Here is a 24,785-nt window from a genome sequence, read left to right as displayed (position 1 = left end):
AATATCAAGTAACCTTTAAAAGAGGGGTATTTAATGAGTATATTTGTTTATGGTATTAATTAGGGCTATCACCAAATATCTGGGTTCTTCTGGGGTCAGGGTAGGACTGCATTTCCCCACTCAGCCTCTTAAAAGTTAGGTTGGCCAATGTCACCTGAGTGAAAATAATGTGTGTACTGACATGAAACTTGATCAGCCAGTGTGTAGCTTCCCATGCTCTGCTCCCTAGGCCAAAGGAAAGGATAGGAAAGGACACTGACTGAGGAAGAGCCATTCCCTGGTCTCTGAGCACGAACATGGGGTGGGGCCCTCCTGTCAATCCACACTGAATATACAGTATGAATAAAAAATCACCTTTTATTTTGCAAAGATATGGGAATTGTTTGTTACAGAAAATAACAACACATCCTAACTAATATAGCATACATGTTAAAAAATCCTATAGAAAACAGATTTACACAAATATTAATTTTTATGATACTCAGCTAATAGGAACACCTCAAGGGTACATTATATATTATTTTGATGATCACACTTTGGGCTATCTATAGATCACTTAAATAACCAATCAAATCACTTCTTTAAATTAAATACATGAAGTTAACTTACAATTACATTCACTCCATGAAGTACCTGGTCAAATCCGGCACTTAGCGTTGTGAGAATAACCGGTTTGAGCAAATCTTACTAAGTTATGTGAAGGCAAACATTTATGTATTATTATAAGAATGAAAATGTATGCATTCAAGGTTTAAGCAAAAATGTGTTTCTTTCTCTGTTAACATTACTAATACAAATAAATGTGCAAAAATAATATTGGCTTATTTTAATAATTAATAAAAATTACTCTAATAAAATCAGCTTACTCTAAAATAATATACTGTCATTCAGGATGCAAAGTATTTTCACATACATAATCTTATTTAACTCTCCAAAACTCTGGGAAAAATACGAGCCCCACTGACACACGAGAAAATTAAGGCTCAAGAATATCACCTTAGCTAGTGGCAAAAACAAAAACCTGAACTGGATTTTCTGCAGTGACAACTTATATTCCTTCTACTGTATCATTTCTTTAAAAAAACAGGGAGAAATACTTTCATCCTAAACTGTACTTCAGGAATAAAGCTGCATAACGTAGCTACCTAAAAAAGTTCAGCACATTATTTAATTGTAGTACAATGTATATTAGGAGGTTATGCCCACATCTTTTTTTTTTTTTATTTAAAGCATAACTTCCATGATCTACAGATGCCACTGAAATTAACTATGAAAACATGCACTCTTCAAATAAGCTACTTGGGCAGATTATTACTTATTTCATAACCCCTCTTTCCTTTTTTCTTCTCTTGCTACTTACCCTTGGAAATTTCACTTTGTTAACATCGCCAAAGAGGGGAACTTAAGCTTAGAAGGAGGAGGTCCAGCACGCTGACACAATTTGCCCCCATAGTTGTTGTTTTTGTTTTAACAATAAAGTTGAAAGGGGGGAAAGTTTAAGATTAGTCATTAGTGTTACTATTTAGTATGAGAAATGAGTTACAAATCAGTTACTAATCAGTAATTAGTAATTAGTGTGCATTTTTGGATGAACCATGACTTTTTGATTGTTCATATAATCAATACTTCCCCCAATGGTATGTTAGAACTAAGGGTTGGCTGCATGAAATTCCAATTTGAGGTTAGAGTAGTATCTGTAATGTGGTTCACGGGCACTGCCGCCACCATACTCACACATGAACATCAACTGGGCCAGGTACTTCTCTTGTAAATATCATGCTACATTTATAGTACCACATAAATAACAAAGACGATTGTCCAAGAGTAAGCTTGCACAGGTCTAAAAAATTTCATACACGTACACGAAGGACTGGGAAGACAACAAATATGTAGCATACTTACTAGCTGCAAGCAGACAGGCCCAGATAAATACTATAATGTTCCTTCTTTATCAAATGAAATATTTGAGACCGTTACAAAAAGTATTTTTCCGATAATCATCTCACTTAGTTTTAGTCTCATTCAGAGCAATACTTGCATACATGGTAGTCGGTCAAATGCTCTATAGAATCTCTAATCCATGACCAACAGTGCTACATGTCAATGGTAGCATGGAAAGAAATGGAAAATGGAAAGAAATAGATTCTGAATTTATTCAGGGCATGAACTTCATGGCCACTGCTTGCTTCTAATTTGGGGGTAATTTCTTGATCACATTTGATAGTGATGGCTTTCCAGAAGATTAAAAATACATTATTGCAAACTTTCCAAAAGTATGAAGAAATACATAAAAGTTTCGTTGATTTGGTTTTTTTAGAACACAAGCAATTCCTGACTTGAACATAGCCAAGAAATGAATGGCCCCAATGCTGATACCATAGCCAGCAACCCCCTTCACTGGGCCTTCCAGTTTCTGTCAGATCTGTACTACCTTTCTATGAGTTTTCCTACTACCGAAAACAAACAAAAATGCTTCCTCACTCCTGGGAAGATTATATCCCTCATGCTGCCTAATCCCCTTCCAGTCAGCACATGATTCTGAGAACAAGGGGCTCTGAATTGAACTTGTGACTGATGTAACATACATGTGCCAATGAGAAAGGATGACTATTTCATTATTGCTTTGGAGTCTATAATGTATTTATGCAATAATCCTGCTTTATTTCCTGTCAAATGTAATTTTGTACTCTGCCAACTTAACTACCATGCATGAGGTATTTTCTCTGAGAAATACATGTTAACTTTGGAAATAAATGAACCTAGGTGAAGATTTCAAATGACAGGAAAATACGTTAATATCCTGAAATAGGTTTTATTTTCATTAATTTAGGTGGATGGGAAGAGAAACAGAATCAAAGACCCAAAACAACTTCTTAATTCCAACGTCTGTATTTGAAATGCACAACACGAGAATTACATATTTTGGAAAAATGAACATCCACTTCAACAAACTGCCATAAAGAAAAATGCAAGGATATTGCAGGGTCAGTGCTAGAAGTTACCTCTCAAGACTATTTGCCTTTTAAGCTGCCTGAAAGAGTTTAACTTTCCTTCAAATGGGTTTTTCTAGGGGCACCTGGGTGGCTCAGTCAATTAAGCGTCTGACTCTTGATTTGCGCACACTTTATGATCTCAGAATCATGAGATCAAGCCCAGTGTGGGGTTTTGGACTCAGCTGCCCCCTCTAAAAACAAATAAATAAAAGTAACAGTTTCCAGAATCTAATCTGCAGTTCTCTGAGAACAGCCAAAAGACTAGTGAAATGCCACAGAATTATGAGTGTACTAAATTAATAAGGTAACACCCAACACCCAAACCTGCAAGAACACCACCCCCTGGGAGAAAGCTCTCTGTCAAATTCTACACGCCTGCTTCAAGTCTATTCATTTCCAAGTTCAGATAGTGGTTTCATGAAATCACAACACTGAACAGAAAATATGCTTACAGGTTTCCCCTCACTCTTGAAGCTATAGTTTCCTACCATGTCCAACAGAAATGGTAAATTTCCTGCTGAAGACACACAGAGGACTTCAGTTTTCAATACACCCTCCGCCTTTCCAGTATCGATCTGTCTGTTTGGAACTTCTTGCAACAGTTCCCCTAAACCTTAATTTTTTTTCTTCCTTTTTTGAGTTGTTGTTTATTGTTGTTCTTTTTCTAATCAATTAAACATTGTGTTATCAACAAGCCAAACGGGTTTGCCGTTAAGTCTGTGACCACTGCCGTAAGAGCTTTAACAATTCAATAGAGGGTTAAAAGCAAACTGAAAGTTCTGGCGGCTCGTTCGAAATACAGGAAAAATAAACACCGACGCTACATAACTGATTTCAATCTCTAGACTCAAGGAGTAGGAAACAAGAGTCCTTTGTAAATAGGAGAACTGCGACTCCAAAAACATGTCTTCCAAAAGTCTCAGCGTGATGCTTTGGGATCTCACAGTTGCTAGGGACCATAGTGGGGCCCTTGTTATCTGCATTCTGATGCTCAGAGACCATGATTGAGTGATAAACTTGGGCAAATCCTGGCTCAGGCATTCCAATTTACTTTCCGCTGGGGATAATTTCATTATATTTTAATGCCTCCAGGTAATCAAATCATCTGACATTTTATTCCGATACTTAAACTGAACTCAAAATAGAATCCAGTTGTCCATTACATCATTTTTGCCAACAGCTTGTCCTAGAGTTTAGGGGATTTCTTATTAGCTTTAAAATAACTTAAAACAGAAGACACAAAGAGTCCCCCTTTGGCACGATGCTCAGGGATTAGTATATTTCCATGTAAGCTTTCTTTTTTTAATCCTGTGTCTGTTAAGGTGGCAGTGAGGAGGGTAAAATGGGGACAGATACATGATTTACCCTCCTTCCGGCCACTTCCTTAGTTCAAGACAACGTCTTCACTCATAGGGATTAATGGGGTTAACTTCTTCACTTTTTAAGATTATTTTGGTGGGGGGGGGCAAAGGGAGAGGGAGAGAGAGAAGCTTAAGCAGGCTCCCCAATGTGTGTGAAGCCCTATGCGGGCCTTGATCTCAAGACCCCGAGATTACGGTCTGAGCTGAAATCAAGAGTCAGATGCTCAATGGACTGAGCCACCCAGACACCTCGATGGGATCACAGTCTCACCGGTCTTCTTGCTTCCCTCATGTCCTCCAAATGTCAGCTGAGTCACATCTTCCCCGTCTTGTGCTTCAGTCTTTCAGTGGCTTCCCACTGCATTCAGACTGTTGCTATGACTTGTCGAGTCCCACATGCTCTGGCTCCTCTTAATCTTGCTAACCTTGCTTCTTCCTCCAGCTCCTGCCACAGGGACTCACCTCTAGTTCTTGAATATGTTCACATCTGTCCCACTCAGGACCTTCGCTATTGCTGGCCCTCTGCTTGAACACATCTTTGCGCTCTGCTCTACCTAGCTGATCTCTTCTCACGCTTCCGGTTTCAGCTTTGATGTCACCTGCTCAGAGAGCTCTTAAATCAGTCTTCTTTAGATCATGTCCCGCTCCCTGCTTTGGCTCATTGATCTACTGTCTAACGCCACACATGAACTTCCTGGGTAGCATTTATTGTCATCCGCAATGGTCTTACTTTTTTAATGTACTGATTGACCATTGGTCTCATCAGCCTTAATGAGAGCTTCAGGAGGGAGCCCATCTACCTTGCATTCCTAGTCTGTCTGAACTAAAGAATAAACAAGCAAATGTTGGGGGGAGGTTTACGAAAACGAAGCTACCACATAGAACACAAAGTAGGAAATCAAGGCCATTTTTTAACTCTCTTCTCTTCACAGGATAGACTAGCGCTGCGGAAGAGTTGCAAGCCTGCTTCTTAAATATTCATTTCAATGTTCAACTTGTATTAGTCACCAAGGCCTGTTGATTCTTGCATCTAATTACTTCAGCACTGTGTCTTCCTCTCTTCTTGCAACACCAACTCCAACCATCCTGGTCCAGCCTCCCATGCCCCTTCCGGGGTTCACTGGGATGGGTTCCTAACTGCTGTCTCCACCATCTGTCTCCGCACATCCTCTTCTTGACAGATGCATCTTCTAATGTCACTTTTAACCTGTCACTTCGCTTTCCAACAACAGCAACAACAACAAAACCCCAAACCAACCCATGTTCTATCTTATTATAGCAGGTCTCAGGAATCACATTATAATCAACCGTATCCTTCCCAGCTGAATCGGTCAATAGTATTTCCCACTACTCTTTAAATAATTCCTGTAGCCCATTTAAATACTTACTTTTCTATCCCCAAAATAAACCAAGCTCAGGTCACTCTTTGTATTCTTATTCGGTCAGCTCTGTCATGACTTGGAGGCCCTTTTCCCCTCCATTGATCTAAACCAAAATGTTTCCTTTAAAGCTATAGCTGAAATCCAACTTCTCCCATTAAACCTCCCCTCCTAGCTCTAGCCCACATATACTTTCCTTTTTCTCAATTCCTAAACCATTGTTTGAACCACTGTTCCATACAACATTTGATTATACAAGACTTAGCTCTGTTATCCTTCAGTTACTTCATAAGTGTACATTTTCTATCCCAAATTGGGTTGCAAGCAGTGGCTGCGTCCCTTCTATCTTGGCAGTGGCAGAAGTAGCACTGATCCAACAGGAGCCACTCATGCTGACTTACTGATTTACAGGGTCCTGATGAGGAGTCCCTTCAACCACAAACAACAATTTTAGATAACTTGCAATCCCCAAGCAGAACATAATGTTCTTGGCCCTAATCTGTCCCACACAAACTCCCAATACCTAGAATGTTCCCTTTCTACCTTCATTCACCTGGGAAACTCCTAATTCTCTTCCAGGTCTCAATTGGGACACATTTCCTAAGAAAAGGAAAGTACTGTCCCTTCCTTACCCATTCTCCTATCCTGGTATCTACCTAAAGTATAGTTCCTATAGAGTCCCATTAAATACTCTTAACCCATAGCATGTAGTACTCTATATTATAAATGACTATTCGTATGTGTGTAGCTTAGGGTCAAGTAATTTATCTTTTATCTTGATAGTAGCAGAGTGATGGTGCTGTATTATTTGTTGAATAAATAAATGAACAAACCAGCAAAACAGCTGGCACTAAAGTCTGTTGAAAGAGCTAAGAATGTAGTATAATAGGTATCAATTTAGTGTTACAACAGGCCACAGTTCATACCATTGAAATGTTTACTTGTTATTAGTTCCGATTGTTAAACATCCACTATGGGCCAAGCATGGGGATACAAAAAAGACTCAAACACATAAAATCCCTAACCTCAGAGAACGTGCGTCTCACTAAGTGAGGTGGGTAGGAGTACAGTGTTTGCTCCGAGGCAGAGAGCACAGAGACAGAAGGCTTCTTTCTGCAAGGATGTTGACACTGAGACAACGAAATGCCGCCTTGGACCAAAATGGTGGCCGTTTGAAAAGCTATGGGGTGATTACATTGTGGATGTACTTTAAAGTCAGAGCCAACGGAACTGACCGATAGACTGTAAATCAGGTCTGAGGGAATGAGAACAGTCAAGGTTGGATTATAGTCTGTGCAACTGTGGAATGGAACTTGTGCAGGGTTTGGAAGTGTATGGTTTTGGAAAGAGTGTGCAGATATATAAAGAAAGTCTCTAAAATTAGGCCTTAAATTTTAATAATCTGTTTCGTATAGTTGAACTTCCTTTGGACATATTTCCCACGAACAGCAAGAGTCTCTGTGGCTTCTTAGACAAATTGATAATGCCAAATAGATGAATCTTGGACAGCAGCAGCTAATGCAGCCCTGGGAATCCTCGCCTATACCATGCTCACCATAAAAGCCACTGCAATTTTTCCTCCAAAACTGTCTCAAATTCTTTCTTTAAATGACTAATACAATGCAGCTAGTGCTAGAGGTTACAATTTCTGAGATTGCTAAAAACCACTTCAAAGCTCACACGGTTATGATCATGATGAAGCTTAATAATTATACTTTGAATTCTACTGAATGGTGATTTGGATGTCAAATGGACACATATGCAAGAAGGCAAAATTTTTGCCCTGTCCTAGACCATGATCTAGTCTAAGGTCAGAGGAGATGACCTTGACCTGGGAATAAAAGAACGTGGAGGAAATGTGGGTGACCTGGAATGACTTAATCCACCTAAAACTAAAGTCTGAGATAGAACAGGAGGCGATTTGGGCTGTCGGAAGCTACCTACACAACTGGAATAATCAGCTCCTATGCTTCATGGCTATAATTTGGGGTAAGGCTGGTAATAATGGTTTATTTTTTCATGTGTGGAAGTATATGTCTGCAAAACTTACTGAATTTGGGATTCAAAAAATGAGACTGTTTACAAACACATGATGCAACCGTAAGTCAGTATAATGACTAAGTCTCTTGCAGAATAATTCAGCGGTGGTCACGAGGAGTTAGAACCTGAACTTTTGAGTTTTCATGGGGCAGAAGCAAACCATTCTCACTCGGTCTGTGAGGTTCCCCCCCCTTCTAGACTCTAAGTAGTTTATACAATAAACAGTTATTTCCATAGTAGAAATGGGCCAAGACGTCTAAGCTCCAAAGTTAACCTGTTATTATGGTTAGAAATCAAGGTTGCCATTCCTCCCGGTTTTCACAGCCACACCGCTTTTGACCTAGCTGGTTGAAATGTAAGAGTAAATATAGTTCCTTGACCTCTTCACAGAGGAAAAAATCAACATGTTCAGGTATTGATTTCACTGGCACGTGACCAAGCACAAAGAGGCATTACAGTGGATTCGGGTAATTCCAGGACTCTACAAATGTTTCTCAAAGGAAACATTTTTTTTATTAACATATAATGTATGATTAGCCTCAGGGGTACCGGTCTGTGAATCATCAGGTTTACACACTTCACAGCACTCACCATAGCACATACTTTCCCCAATGTCCATAACCCAACGACCCTCTCCCTCCCCAGGCAACCCTCAGTTTGTTCTGTGAGATTAAGAGTCTCTTAGGGTTTGTCTCCCTTCAAAGGAAAATTTTAAGCAAGAGTTCATCCATATAACTGTCTGTGTCCTCTTATTTAGGAGTTGCTACAAAGCACTGATTTGAAAACCTTATCTACTTCATAATTTATCAATGGCATCACATACTAAAATGAAAACTTTAAGAATCATAATTCACACCCCAAAATCAGACACCAGGCCCATAAGAGGAAATCTCATCAAAAGCATATGTAGAAGGGAAGAATTCTTCTTCCACTTAAAATTCCTTCATAACTGAGATGAGTCATTTCCTTCCCTATCTTGAAAATTACGCTTTAAACCCACCTCCTTCCATGAAAAAAGACAGCTGTAACTCTTCCCAGTCCCCACAGCGTGGCAAATGTGATTTTCACTATGGGGTCTGTATTTATAGCCTGTGGATATTTCTTAGGCACTGAATGACTAACTACCAGAAGAAAAGTCATGTATATATACCCATTCTGTTTCCAAGAAGGTGCTGAGTGTATGCATCGTCAATCCAAAAAGAGACTGTGCTCCAATATGTGGTCCTTTTTACATGACAACAAACACGAATAGAAGGCAAACAGCAAGGGCTTAAATTTAAATTATTCTTGTAATCCTCATATTTCAGTGTCGATTTTTTTATACATTTGCACTATTGCAAAAACAATGTATTTTCTTTAAAACCCCTGAATTCATTATAATAGACAAGCATATAAGAACAGGAACAATCCCTTGAAATGTGAGTTAAAATTTGCAAATTGAAAAAGGTGATCTCAAATAAGAACTTCACGAAAAGAATGTCAAAACTGTACTTAAATCATTTCTTTCTACACTAAAAAAATCAAAGATGCAGGAAAATTTGAAACTACTTGCCCCCCCCAAACCATCATTTCAAGCCATTTCTTGACATTACTATCCATTAGTCAAATGACTCAAATGCTTTGCTCTGAGTTCACATGCATTTTAAACTTAGCTTAGTATTCTGGTACAATAATTCATTCCCATCATTCCTTTGTTCAACATTTAAACCCTCTCTTCAAAATCAATTTACTAAAATCTAGCTTTCTACCTTCCATAGACCAATTTGGCCAACTGTAAAAGCAAAATTCAAACATGAAGTTTAGCTCACAATCTGCACCAAAATTAAAAAACAAAATAAGTTGTCTCCTACCTATAGTTGTTATAACAGTGCCAGCAAAGAAGAAGGAACTTCCCAAATCCCAGTGACTGATTTGATTGGAGGTGTTTCCTAAAGGTATAATCCCTGCATTTATTGCTGCCACTATTTGCTGCAAGTTTAAAAAGAAATTCATCAGTACACATGAATCACATGGAGGCATCAAACAGTGTATATTTCATCCCAGTTGACGAATTAGACAAAGAGAATCAAGTTTAAGGCTTGGTTTTCCAATTGAAGTATACAATATAGATTAAGGCTTTATACTAAAGAATGTAATAAGATAAATAAGACAATGGTATGGATATCAAGTGAATGGTTCTGTATGGAACATATCATTTTGTATCATATTATATCATATTGTATCAATATGTGTTTGTAGCTCATCCATTAACCTCTTCAGTGACTTGTTTAAATTAACTACTAAATACAGCCATGATTTTTAGTCAGCACCCCAAAGTTAAAATATCTGATTGCAAACTTACAAGTTAAATAATATATAATAGCTTCATCACAGAGCAAGTGTTTCCAAAGTGCTCATCATTTTGACTGTTAAACATATGCAGCCAAGCCTGGGTTGTGTATAAGTGTACAGTGTATTTATCAATAAGGTCCAACAAAACAGGGCAAGATAAGAAGCAAAGGCAAAAACAATTCACTATCATTCTTCAGTTAGTCCATATGTATCCAGAGTTTCAGAATCTCTGCAGACTTTTTATAAGTTCTATGACAATAGAATTGTCATAGCATCACCAAAATACCACCAAAGATCCACAGATGACAATGACTCAGCAACATTCATATAGGGACACTCAGATCTAGATGCCGTCTTGAATAGTTCAGAAAGACAAAAAGACGACATTATAATCCCTTCTGTCATCAGATGTTGAGCAGAGGAGGGGAATATCCAGAAGCACAAAACATAGAAGAGAACACGTTAGGAGAAAATTGGGTAGTAAAAGAGAGACATACAGATTGTAGGAAAAGATGTTTCTGCATATAGTTTCAGAAATCTTTATCATTTAATTTCCAGATTTTAAAATTGGAAGGAGCATCATCTGATGGGCAAGGAAAGTGAAGACCAAGAAAGATAAAGTGACTTGTTTAAGGTTAGACTACTAGGAAATGGACAAAAACCACACTGTGAAGGTGGGGGCACTACCCCCAGGAAGTTACTGCCAGATGGAAAAGAGCATGTAATCCAGAATGGAAACACAATATAAAATTTCATTTGTCTGATCTGTTAACCCTATTAATTAAAACTTCAATAGTTCTGTGTAAAGTTAATTGAATGGTAATGCTGTTTAAAAAACTTTAACAGTAATATATTTACTGTAAAAAATTAGGAAAATACAGAAAGGCATATTCTCTATTTTTATTTTTTTCTACATATAGTTTTTTTGTCATTACCATATTAACTTAATCCCTGTAGATGTATATGCTGTTCTAAAATTTCTTATTATGAAAAGTGCTGCTGCAAATATATTTAAGTATAAATATTTTTTCATTTCTGAATATTTCATTGAGACTGCTTGAAATAAATTTGTCACATTAAATATTGTGAATATTTTAATACACATAATTTATAATATCAAGTAGCTATCCAGGAAGATTGTTACAATTTACAGTTGCCCCTGCAATGATTTACAAATGCTTAGCAATGCTATTACCCCTAATATTAATATTTTATCTTTAGTGAAATAAGAATTGTTTACATTTATAAATCCTCTATTGCGAGTGAAGTTAAACGAAAAAGCTTTATTGATTATACATTAAATGCATATAAATATAGATATATGCACATATATGCACAGTGCACAATGAAGTTATGAGATATCTGATTTTTTTTCACCTCTCTATTGTAACTTTAATAATGATAAGGCAGGCCTCTCTATTCTTTAAAAATGTTTTGTGTAGCTACTAATCTAATTTTCTTAAACATTTTATTTAGTTATTTGAGAGAGAGAGAGCATAAGAGGGGAGAAGGTCAGAGGGAGAAGCAGACTCCCCATGGAGCTGGGAGCCCAATGTGGGACTCAATCCTGCAACTCCAGGATCATGACCTGAGCCAAAGGCAGTTGCTTAACCAACTGAGCCACCCAGGAGCCCTACTAAGCTATTATTCTTGTGTAGACTTTAGAATCGCTTAATTAAATTTTACAGAAACTTTCATTCCCACATATTTAACATATTTGCATTATTTGGATATATATGAAACTCATAATTAAGGAAACTGAACATTATTGTAATAGTGAAACTTCCTATCACAGAACATGGTATGCATCTCCATTTATCGAGTCCCCTTTAATATCCTGAAACAGAGTACTTTTATATGATTCCTGTAGGTAAGGTTATACTTAGGCATTCTGCTTTCTCGCCTTTTGAATTATAACTGGTTACTGCTGCTGTATACACAAATACACATTGCCCATTCTCTGCACTAGCAGTGCTCAAATTCTTTTTATCTCAAAACCACTTTGCAGTGTCAAAAATTACTGATGACATCAGGGGTCTTTTGTATATGTGAGTTATAACTATTGACATTTACTATATTTACTAAAGTTTCTAATTTTCAAAATTTTAATTTGTGTAAAAATAGCAAGAAGGCCATTATATGTTAATATAAATAACCAAATTTTGGGGCACCTGGGTGGCTCAGTAGGTTAAGCCGCTGCCTTCGGCTCAGGTCATGATCTCAGAGTCCTGGGATCGAGCCCCACATCAGGCTCTCTGCTCAGCAGGGAGCCTGCTTCCTCCTCTCTCTCTGCCTGCCTCTCTGCCTGCTTGTGATCTCTCTCTGTCAAATAAATAAATAAAATCTTTAAAAAAAAACCCAAATTTTATGAAGACAATTGTTTTCCAAAATCAAAAAATATTTAGTAAGAAGAGAGGAATTGTTTTATAAATCTCTTCAATTTCCAGGGATGCCTAGGTGGCTCAGTTGGTTAGTTGCCTTCAGCTCAGGTCAAGATCCCGGGGTCTTGGGATTGAGCCCCATGTTGGGCTCTCTGCTCAATAGGGAGCCTGCTTTTCCTTCTCCCTCTGCCTGCCACTCTGCCTATTTGTGATCTCTCTGTCAAATAAATAATATCTTAAAAAGAGAAAAGGGGGACAACGGGGTGGCTCAGTCAGTTACATGTCTGTCTTTGGCTTACATCATGATCTTGGGGTTCTGGGATGGAGCCCCACTCCCATACCCGGCTCCCTGCTTAGTGGGGAGTCCACTTCTCCCTCTCCCTTTGCCTACCCCCCACCCCGCCCACCCCATGCTCTCTGGCTCTCTCTCTGTCAAGTAAATAAAACCTTTAAAAAAATTCTTAAATTTCTGGATTAGTAGAAAACAGATTCAATTATATGCTTCTGCATTCAGCTTACTAGAAAGCACATCGCATAGCTTCTGAAAAATGAGACAAGGGGAGTGGAAAGGCAAAATCATCTTAGTATTTTCAAGAAAATATCTTTGACCTCATCAGACCTCTGAGAATGTCTTGGAATAACATCTTGAGAACCACTGCTGTATACTGAAATTTTTTGATTTGATTTTGTTTTGTATCTGGAGAACCAAAGTAACCAAGCTCATAGCTCTACAAATAATGGTATTTTACCTCTTCATCTTCCAAAAGTTATGTTCTATTACCTTTCATCCCTTATTATGTTGGTCAGTATTTCCAGAGCAATGTTAAATAAAAAAAAAAAAAGCAGACTTCTTTGTTTTTGTGTAGCATTTAAATTCCTCAATGTTTTAGTGTTTTATCATTAAATATATTGACTATTGGCAAGAAAATGGTATTTAATTAAATAATTACAAGAGCAAGCAAGTAAAAAGGACTGATAAGTAAAACTGGAATATCTAAAAATGTCTTTGGAAATATTTTCAGATAACAATAAACACAAGGGAGGTGTACATAAACATTGTAAACGCAGACTGGTAATCACTAGCTTTGCAACTCACAAGAAAACTAATGCTGCCAGTAAAAATACCAAGGAGGAGGAGGGTGGATTTAGATACATTTAAATACACTGTAATTACATTACAAAAAAAGTATATTTTTATACATTTTAGACATTTCTTCAACATATTCCTTTATTCCAAATTATTTATCAGTTGTTTATAATGCTAAGCAATGGGGAAACAACAGAGAAGTTAAAAAAAAAAAAGGTGACTTATTTTTAAAAGATTTATTTATTTTTCAGAGAGAGAGAGAGAGAGCACAAGCAGGGACAGTAGCAGGCAGAGGGAGAAGCAGGCTCCACACCGAGCAAGTAGCCTGATGTGGGACTCGATCCCAAGACCCTGGGATCATAACCTGAGCCGAAAGCAGATGCTTAACCAACTGAGTGTTCCAGGCATCCCAGGTGACATAGTTATAAATGAGAAAGGACAAGGCATGTCTTTAGAATCCACCCCATTAGATACAATTATTTTATTGATTAGAAGCAAGCTAATTTCTCCAGCAATTGACTTAAAACAGCCTACATGGTCAGCACCATTATTTTAGCCAGTTCTTTTGTTGTCAATAACAAGGTGCAACATTACCCAGACACTTGGATAAAAACCATAAATTATTTAAGTGCAAAAGAAGCAAATGTAGACTTAGAAAAAGTCAAGTCTGGTAATGTGTGGGTTGTTAATAGTTATCACAGAGCTGTGATGATTGCAACAGAGGCTTGAGAAGGAACTGGGAATATGTCAAGTCACTATGAGAATGAGTCTACCACGAGGCTCTTTATTTGGGAATATTTTTGTGAAGTTATTTCATATTTTTGTACAAGATCTCTGGGTCAACATCTGCAGGAAACTGGTTGCCCTTGGCAAGTGTACTCATAGATCTAAGAGTCTTGAATTTCAACATCGGTTCAGGCTGTCAAAGCACTTAACAAACACCTTCGTTAGAACTGTTCCTGTATGTGCCATATTAGGTGACTAAAGTAACAATCAGTTACTTTATCAATAATAAATAAAGTTACTTCATCAATAATAAAAATAATAAATAATAAAATAATAAAAATTCATTTTTCCATGAAAGGTAACTTCTGTAAACCATCAATTCATGTTGACAACTTACAAATAAGTCAAATTGGTTAGAGTAAAGGAAATTTGGATCCTATGCATTGAATCCTAACAAAGGATTCCTTGAAGTGTTGATTAAAAAGGGCTTCCCAACTTAAAATCTACAGTAGAAAGAGGATAAGATAATCTTGGCTGGATTCACATTTAATTTTGATCTTTAGTATATAGATAATCACGGAATGTGCATCAAGAAAACGAAGTTGAGGGGCGCCTGGGTGGCGCCTTCGGCTCAGGTCATGATCTCAGGGTCCTGGGATCGAACCCCATATCGGGCTCTTTACTTGGCAGTGAGACTGCTTCCTCCTCTCTCTCTGTCTGCCTCTCTGCCTACTTGCGATCTCTCTCGCTGTGTCAAATAAATAAATAAAATCTTTAAAAAAAAAAAAAAAGAAAACGTTGAATCATGGTCCTAGTCAGGGTATGAGCTGAAATTTCATAAATAGAGCTCTAAGAACTCTGTACTCACTGAGATGATAAAGGTAATTACTCAGAAAAGTAATGATGAAAAATGTGAGTTTCCATGACAGTGATGTCTTTAGAACAGAAGTTCACAGAGTTCTACTGTGATTTTGTGCATTCCTGAATTGTAAGAAGTTATCTCCGTGTCATTTAGCATTTTGGAACTATAGTCAGCTTTGACACCAAACACTAATAAGGCACACTTATTTGCAATTGTACGAGACTAGCCTTGGAGCACAAGGCAATCACTGGCAATCATGAAAATGTTTCCGTGAGTCCAACGCCAGGAACAACTTTTTCATGTGTTATAAAGTACTTGACCAGTACTTTCATTGAAGGAAAAATGTGATGAAAATTAAATAATCCCAGGGAAGACCTGAAGAATATATTGTTTTAAAAATAAGTTATATCCTGGATTTTAAAATATAGGTGATACCATAAGTTCTAATCTCGCTTTTTCTCCCATTTACTCTGAGGCTCAGATGTTCACATTCAACAAAACGATACAGAATGTTCCGAATGCCTTCCACAAATTCCTCCTCTGCTCATACCATAATCATGATTTGACTAAAATATATTTTCATACCTATAATCCTAAAAGCAAATTCACACTAATAATTTGGAAGTTTTAAGTAAAAACTCTAAACTACAGGTATTACTCTCTGAGTTACACCAGTGAGGTATGCATAACTGGTCCAATGACAACTTTTTTCAAAAAAAATTTATTTATTTATTAAGTAATCTCCACACCCAACATGGGGTTAGAACTCACAACTGTGAGATTAAAGTCACAGGCTTTTCTGTCTGAGCCAGCCAGGTGCCCTGGCAACTTCTTTTAACTTGGTATTTAAGATTGATCTCATTTTTTTCTCATCTGGAATGAATGCTATTTTCAATAAATTGATATAATGGCCCTCCAGTTACAATTACACTGACACCTATATTATTACACAGTTGCTTAAAGAAGAATATAAATATTATCTTGCCAAATTTTTGTAAGAAATGATTATACGTCTTTTTTTTTTTTTGGCCATTATTTCCTTGTGGGGGAACCATTCTCATCCTGAAAGGAACCTAGTCTTTGGGAGAAGAATCAAATCACGCATTCACAATAACACATCTGAACACTTGAAGTTTGTAAGCAAGATTATTTTTAAGATGCATAATGAGAAAAGCAAAACAATAAATGATGTTCTCATTGCCAAAGAACTTTGTGAGAAGATATACTGGTAGGCATTATTACTATTTATTATTACGCCAGAAAAATAATCATCACCCATCAATTATATGCAGTAATATAAGAGTACTATTGCCAAACACTATCATTATTCATCTCATTCTTAACCTTCTGGTTATATATGTCAACACCATGATCACCTAATGTCAGATGATCTGAACTGCTTTGAAAGGCCCTGCTCATAAAACCAGAGATGATCTCAAAATGGCCTTTACTCTTACAGGCTCATAATTCACAAACTGCGCGGTGGAGCCTACGGCACCTTGACTGGCGTATTTGAATCAATGAGGAGTCACATTTGTTTATCCATTTCCTGAATTTTTTTTTTTTTTTACTTTATTGGCCACATCTGTCTGAAATGTTATTTACAGACATCATTTGCTCAAGAAGCTTCTCCTCTAATGTCAATCACATGTAGTAGTCTTAATCACTGGGGCTGTTTCTTCGACATATCAAATTTGGTTCAACAGAGAAGTAGCATTATAGAGCTGTATTCTAAACTTCCATACGAAGGTGGTCCATGGTACATCTTCGTACCAATGGGCCAAATGCCCAGAGACCCAACTGATCTTCTTCTGTTTGGTCCTTTCACGGAATTCTGGAAACTAAAGTAATGACCTTGGCTTTCTTGTACGAGATAATATTTTGATCAGAGTACTACTTGGGACCATAGACAATCCAACAAGGGAAGAAACAACTTCTTGAAAACCACACTGTATTAGCATAATGTTCCACAGGACTATTCCAAGGACAGCTCTCTGCTAATGATAGTACTAGGGTGAACCACGTAAAATTGTCAATATCTAAATCCTTTTTGTCCTACAAAATGACAACTTCATATTAGCACACAAAAGAATGGCACTTCTTTTTTCATCAGTAGTATGAAATGACATGCTAACTCTCATTTAAGTGTGACATCTATTACTTTCAGCACTAAGGCTAAATTCCCATTAGCAGGAAACTGTTAATATCAGTTATGGTTTTGCTTACAGTTCCGTATGAAGAATATATACTTCTCAGATTAAATAAAACCCTATATGGCTGAGAATTCCATTCTGAGAAAACATGGACTGACTGTTGAATTCCTATTGGAAATTCAAGTCATGTCCAACTTTTGCACATATCTGAAAAGTCAGAACATATTATCTAATACTTAAGATGTTTATATTTTATAGAAGCAAATTTATATATTCATCTCTTGATATCAAATTTCCATACTAATATACATTCTAGCCTCCAAGTTGGTAAGTGAACTTGAGATACACTCTATGTAACTTAGTTTTTCAGAAATTCTATAGTTATATGGAGATGACACATGTTTTGTTTTGCCTATGCAAAATAGGGGAATCTATATAAATTCTAAAAAGAAAAAGAAAACCCCAAATTATATTCAACAATTAAACTGTTTTAAGAACTGACAAAGGTTAGATTTTTAAAAATCTAACATTGATAATCTTTTCCCCTTTAAAAATATATTTCTGATTTCTGTGGAGAAAAAAGATGGAGTAGTATATTTGCATATTTTATACAGAACACAGGTGATTAAATCATTCTATATTTAGAGTCTGGTAAAAAAGCAAGTTCTCACAGTTTCTCCAGGGCCTATCTTTTAAGTGAGAAAAGTAATATGCAGTGATGTTTTTAATCTATTGTTCTTGTTGAAAACAATTTGACTCAAAATACATTTCATGTTTTCTTTAAAAGCCTTTCAAAATCCTTGAACCTGTTTCCCAGTAATCCATTACCTACATTTAACCACACACTAATCAGAAACTTTCTATAAAGAAGCATCCTTTCTACAAATAAAAAACTTAATTCTTTTTCTTTTTTTTTTTTAAGTAAGCTCTGCACCCAACACAGGGCTTGAACTCACGACCCCAAGATCGACAGCCAATGCTCAACCGGGTCAGGAAGAAACCCCCCAAAATTAATTCTTATAATCTAAAAAAGATAGTATTTCCTAAGGGAAGCCGTTTCTACACACCAGGCTTTAGAAAGCACCTCAAAAGTAAATGTCCTGCTTACCTTCCCATGTCTTTTTTTCTATTTAAAGATTACCCCATTGCATGCTGCTAAAGCTATTTTTAAAGCTATTTTTATATACACTAATGAAATGTACAGCTTTTTTTCTTTTGCTCTTTTGAAAGTGTAAATTTATTTCCTATTAGTAGAAACAAAAGCTTAAAATTCAGAGTCGGAAAGAACAGAGAGTCAGAGATGGATGTCACCGACAGAGCCCAGTGAAAGAGGCAAACTGATGGGTGTTAGAATTGTCTTCCCTGATTATAACCATTTTGGAAAATATTTTTAATCCTAACATGAATTTACAGGTTACTGGACATTTGGAAAAATAAAAATAAAAAAGCTCACTCTATAGGTCCTAAAACCATTTTTGTAACATGCATACATTCCATTTTTGGTTCTGTTCGTGCTTAAAATCATTAAGTGTGCTTTCAACGATTTCCCTATAACATAAATATGCTCCAAGGCATTTTGAAGCAATTAATACCTCACTTCATAGTCATCTATACATCCCTGAGTAGCAACATGTAAAATACTTTAAATAACCAACCCTCTACTAATAAATAAGTTTGTATCACTGTGTCCAAGGTCAAATGACCATTTGCAAAGTTGTTATAGAGATGACTTATACATCAGACAAGGACTGAATGTGAAACACTAAGATTCTGTTCTTCTTTGATCCCAGTGTGAAATGCCACTGTGATGTAGAAAGGATAAAATGTGCTCAAGACCCTTGGGTCCTTGCCGCTCTGGAGAGCCAGGAAAATGCATCTGAAGCAAGCATACTGAAACCTGCATTTCCCCAGCTATGCATTTTTCCATGTTTTTCTGGATTCCATATAATTCTGTGGCATATTAATATTCTATCAGAGCATTAGTCTCTATCTTTTTGGTGCCTTCCACCTTATCTCAGCCTTGGTGGTGGAAAAGAGTTTAAAGAATAGGAAAATATGGGAAAAAAGAAGGTAGAACAAGAAGTCAACAAGAAACAAAAGAGCAAGTAGAGGGGAAAAGATAAATGTTAGTTAGATAACAAAGAAGAGACAGTTCTAGAAGAATCAGATAGGAACTTAATTCAAGTCACAGTCACTCTATCTAGGAAGCTCTTTTAAAAAGAGGTTGTCCTTAAAATAGGATTTGAGTAGGCAGAAACCTGAGATCAAGAAGACACAGCATCTAAGACAATATTTTTATACCATTTTGCCTGGGGCGTACAACACTAACCAGCATTTATTCATGCACTGTTTTAAAGGCCTGAAGTTCTAAACTGATGAGAAAAAAACATCCCAAAATGAGCAAAGGGAGTTTTCCTCTGTCAATTACATGCATCCACAGAATTCCCAAATTTAGAGATTCTTATGGCTTTTTCAGTAAAATGCCTCTGATCCCTATTAATTTGATTTTCCAGTACACTTAAGCCTGTATTTCCATAACAGATACAAATCTAAACTAAAAAGTGCTTCATACCTATATAAAAGTAATCACAGGGGAAATAGGGGAATTACTCAAGTTTCCACAGAAAGGCAACTTTTTTTTTATTATGCATTTTAAAAACAAATGATTTTTTTCCCTGCCCTTTCTGAGTTTGTAACTAAAAGATCATAGCAAGGATTGAAAATCTCAGGCTCTGTACACACGCGCGCGCACACACACACACACACACACACACACACACACAAAACTCAACAAAGTAGCCAGCTAATCAAATTTGTGTTTGAATAAATCCGACTTCTATAACCCAAATCAGCCATCAGTAAAGGCAAAATATCATAATACTAAAACATTTCAGTAACATTCTGGTTGGCATATCCTCTGTTAAAGTTCCCACCCAACTCCCTTCCCCCTCAAAATTTATGTATTCCTTATTTCAACTGAGTTGACTCATTGCCATTAGTAAGTCTAAAAGAAATTGTTATGCTTTCAGGTTCCAGGCAAAATTTCTTAATACACTGCAGAGTAAGTGTACAAATGACTTGCTAACATTACACAGAGAAAAGGAAGTCTGGCAAAAGTGCTTAATATGTTTATATTTCTTGGCTCAATGTCACAAAATCAAGATGGCAAAAATAGTATATGAATAACTTCCCAAAACGTAGTGATTCATACCCATCCTTAGCTTTCCTCCAAGTCTTCCCCGTGCTTCTCAATTACACACCCATCCACTCACCAGTCATACAAATATTGAATTGGTTAAAACCCATTTTCTTGAGAAACAGGAACCTGCTAGAATTTCTTTGATTTTTCCAAGCCCACTGGAATGACAGAGCTACCCTTTGACACCTGTCCAGTAGTTATTGCACAAAAATGCAATTAAACCCTTCCCCCGGGCAGCTCTCAAACTGATTTAACAGTGTCACACCACAACCATCAGCCCTGAAAATGAGCCTGGCATCTTTCCTCATGTTTTCTTCATTAGTCACTCACACATGCTGTATTGTTCATCTTCATTCACACAAGGATTTCATTCTCAAGAGCATTTCAGAGCACGGTTACCTATGAAACAGAAGATGTTCCCAAATCCACATATAGGCACGAGACTGGAGGGTCTTCTCTGCTCAGAGGCTGAGCATATGAAGATGCATTTGTCCCCATTTAGTGCGGGTCAAATGTCTGGAGAGGTATCAGGTTGGCCCAACATCCTTAGTGATCTTTATTTCTCCTGTCTCCAAACTCTTTCCAACCAAGCACGTGTTTATGCTGGTGGAATGAGCACAATAGGTTTAAACTGGGCAAGGAGAGAGAGAAATGCATGAGCACAGCCAAGCAACATGTAGTTTCTGGAGAATCCAGAGTGTTGGCATCGGGGAGATGACTGAATACACCTGAATGTCACTCACTGTGTTTATGCTTAGTCACCTGCTGTGCATCTACTGGATGTCCAGCAGGTAGCTTTGTCTCCTTAAGCAACTATCTGAAACCAACAGTGCAAGGCCTGAAGTGCTTCACCATCTCATGAAATTAACACTGTGAACATTATCAATATGGTATCCCTTAACAGGAAGCACATATGTATTATTTATCTTCCATAAAAGCTGAGGCATAGAGAGACTAAATGGATCACTAGTTCAAAACAAACAAGCCCAGTGATGAACCTGGTAAACCAGTCTCTTGTCTTGGTGATACAGTTGAGCTGTATTATAGCTTTGGTTTCCTAGTGTTGGATGTAGTTGTCATTTATAGTATTATTTTTATGTGAAAACACACAGGAAGTCCCAAGCCAGAAATACATTTATAAATAAATTTTCAAAAGAATCCATTCATAAGTTCAAAGCTGGGTGAACATTTATTTAATATATATATATTAAATTCTAAATTAAATTATATATTATATATAAAATTATAAATTAAATTATATATTAAATTATATATTAAATATATTATATATTAAATTTATATATATATATATCCCAATGGTCATCAGGCCTTGTCTTCAATGTGTATGTCACACACGGCCTATGTGTCTAGTGTAATGCTTGCTGCTCAAGAATTATTCGTGGCATACTTCGTGCTCACTGATTTCTAAGTACACAAATGATCACTATTGTGAACTGATAGGGTAGACCACTAACTTCAGACTACAGGTCGTGACCAGCTCTGATGTGGACACAACTAATTGCTTCCACCAAGCAGCATGTCTTCACTTGGCCTACAGAACACCACACTCTCTAGCTTTCCTCCAGGCTCCCTGAATGATGTTTCGTCTCCCTCACCTTTGAGCCTATGGCTCTGTCCTCCATCCTTCCACACTCCTAAGTGATTTCATTTGAACTCAAGACTCTAGATATCAATATGTGATAACTCCCAAGTGTATTATTCATTCAGGACTACTTCCCCACCTGGATGTCTGAAAGGCAATTCAGACCAATCAGATGCCAAGTTGAACTCCTGAGCTCCTCCCTAAAACCTGATTCAGCTGAGTTTTATTCTTGTCATTAACTGGCAACTTTAGTTTTATAGTTCTTAAGGCCCCAAACCTATGAATCATTCTCCACTTCTTTCTCTCACAACTCGTATCAAATCCCATTAGCTGTACCTTCAAAATATCCCTCTGACCCTGTGTCATCACAACTTGCTTCTGTCCTCGTCTAGACTACCAGCTTCCACCAAGGTTCCAACTTTGCCCACCTACAGCTCTCCCTCACAGGATAACATAAGTCAGATTATGTACTTGCTCTCCTCTCTACCTGGAATGCCTTCCCCTAAGTATTCATACATCAGTGCAAAGGGTGACTATCTTTCAGATTTTGCTAAAGTACCTGAATTCCTTCATTTGCCAATTTAATTAGCCGAGGCAGCAATTCTCTATCATGTAACCTACATTACTTTTTCAGAACACTTAGAATGGTTTGAAACTTCCTTATGTGTTTATTAGTTTACTTATTTTTTCTTTCTGTAATTATAAGAACCTTACTTGAGTTGCTCATGGCTCTAAAACCCATAACCTCGAGGAGTGATACTAGTGAAATGGTGAAAGAGGAAGCCCCAGATGCTCCTCCTCTAACGGAGATACTGGTTCAACAACGCACAGACCAATTCCCTTAATGAGAAATCCAGACATCAGTTAAGAGTGTCCTGACCTCCAAATGAACACAAAACCAGTCACATCAAAGCTGGTAGAAAAATTCATGACCTTATACACAATAATCCTTCCCCAGTTCAGCTTAGTGCAATAGGGAGCAAACTCCCTGCCCCCAGCTCCTCCCTAGGGAGGCAAAGAGTTGGAATATGCGTCAGATGTTGAGGGGGCACTGCCCAAGGGATGTCAGAGCACTGATAGGGCCTGTCACACTCTAGATGCCTGGGGGACAATGAGAACACAATTGAGCTGGGCAGCTTGCATCTGCTCTAGAGTTCCCATGGTGTAGCAGGTAGAGGTCAACAGAGCTTGGCAACCTCTCCCTCAGGGGAAAAGGGAAGAGTGGAACATATGTTAAACACTCTGAGTTTTGGAGGGGTTACCCAAAAGATTGTTTGTTTTTTTCTCACCCAACTCAAAGTACAGACTGATGGGGAAGCACCCTACTCTAAAAACTTCAGGACCACTGAGAATAACAAAAACCTGGGAGGCTTGCCACAGCTCTGGAAAAACTGCAGCGCTGCAGACAGGCACCAGAGGTAGCAAGAGATTACAAGCTCCTGGGAAAAAAAAAAATCCTGGCAAATCTAGGTAATCGGGAATTTACATGCACAAGTCCAAGAAAGGCATCTACAGAAAAGGTCGGAGAGGCCTGCAGAATCTCAAGCTGGACTGACTGAAGAAAGCTTTTCCCTGTACATAGTCAGTGTGCAATGACTGAGAGAGGGGGCTATTTTGTCAAAAGGGTAGATCACAACATAAATATTTAAGGCATATGAAGAAAGAGAGAAGCTTGGTTCAATCAAAGGGAAAAAATAAATGTCCAGAAACAAAGGTACATGAATTACCTCAAAGAATTAAAAAGAACCATCATAAAGATGTTCAGTGGGTTCAGAAAACAACGCATGAACAAAATGAGAATATAAACAAAGAGATGGAAAACATAGAACCAAACAGAAACTTAGGAGCTGGAGAATACAATAACCCAATTCAAAAATTTCTAGAGGAAATTCAACAGCAGACATGATTGAGCAGAAGAACCAGGGTACTCCAAGGCAAGACATTTGAAATTATCCAGAGGAACAAACAAACAAACAAAAAACAAAACAAAACAAAAAACGCAAAAAGAGAGAGGGAATGAAAAAAAGTGAAGAAAGTTTAGGGATTTATAGACTACCATCAAGCACAACAATATAAACCCAAAGTCCCAGATGTAGAAGAGGGAAAAGCTAATTTGAAGAAATAATGGCTGAAAACTTCCTAAATCTAAGGAAGAAAATGGACATCCAGATTCAAGAAGACCAAAAGACTAAATAGAATGAATTACAGAAGTTCACACCAAGACACACATGATCAAACTGCTGAAAGTCAAAGACAAAGAGGGAACTTTAAAAGCAGCAAGAGAAAACTGACACATCACATGCAAGTGTGTCCCCATAGACTATTAGCATATTTCTCAGCAGAAGATTTGCAGGGCAGAAAAGAATGGGATGATAAATTCAACGTGCTGAAAGAAAAAACTACCACCCAAGTTTACTATACCTGGTAAAACTCTCCTTCAAAAATGAAACATATGGGGCGCCTGGGTGGCTCAGTGGGTTAAGCCGCTGCCTTCGGCTCAGGTCATGATCTCAGGGTCCTGGGATCGAGTCCCGCATCGGACTCTCTGCTCTGCAGGGAGCCTGCTTCCTCCTCTCTCTCTCTCTCTCTGCCTGCCTCTCTGCCTACTTGTAATCACTCTCTGTCAAATAAATAAATAAAATCTTAAAAAAAAAAAAATGAAACATAAAT

The 24,785-nt window shown here is 37.4% G+C and overlaps 1 protein-coding gene across 4 annotated transcripts in view; it reads right to left on the bottom strand.

Moving 5' to 3' along the window:
* Positions 1-24,785, bottom strand: part of KCNK2 (potassium two pore domain channel subfamily K member 2) — a 235,659-nt gene that overhangs the window by 116,269 nt on the left and 94,605 nt on the right. For all 4 annotated transcript variants that reach the window (XM_044267202.1, XM_044267203.1, XM_044267200.1 and 1 more), the window contains exon 3: positions 9,624-9,741. In XM_044267202.1, the coding sequence (XP_044123137.1) occupies positions 9,624-9,741 (118 nt within the window). The remainder of the gene's footprint in view (positions 1-9,623; positions 9,742-24,785) is intronic.

This window comes from Neovison vison, chromosome 10 (genome assembly GCF_020171115.1).
Source record: "Neovison vison isolate M4711 chromosome 10, ASM_NN_V1, whole genome shotgun sequence".
Taxonomy (NCBI): Eukaryota; Metazoa; Chordata; class Mammalia; order Carnivora; family Mustelidae; genus Neogale; species Neogale vison.
Note: the sequence above shows the minus strand (reverse complement) of the source record. Positions and strands in the feature narration are given on the sequence as shown.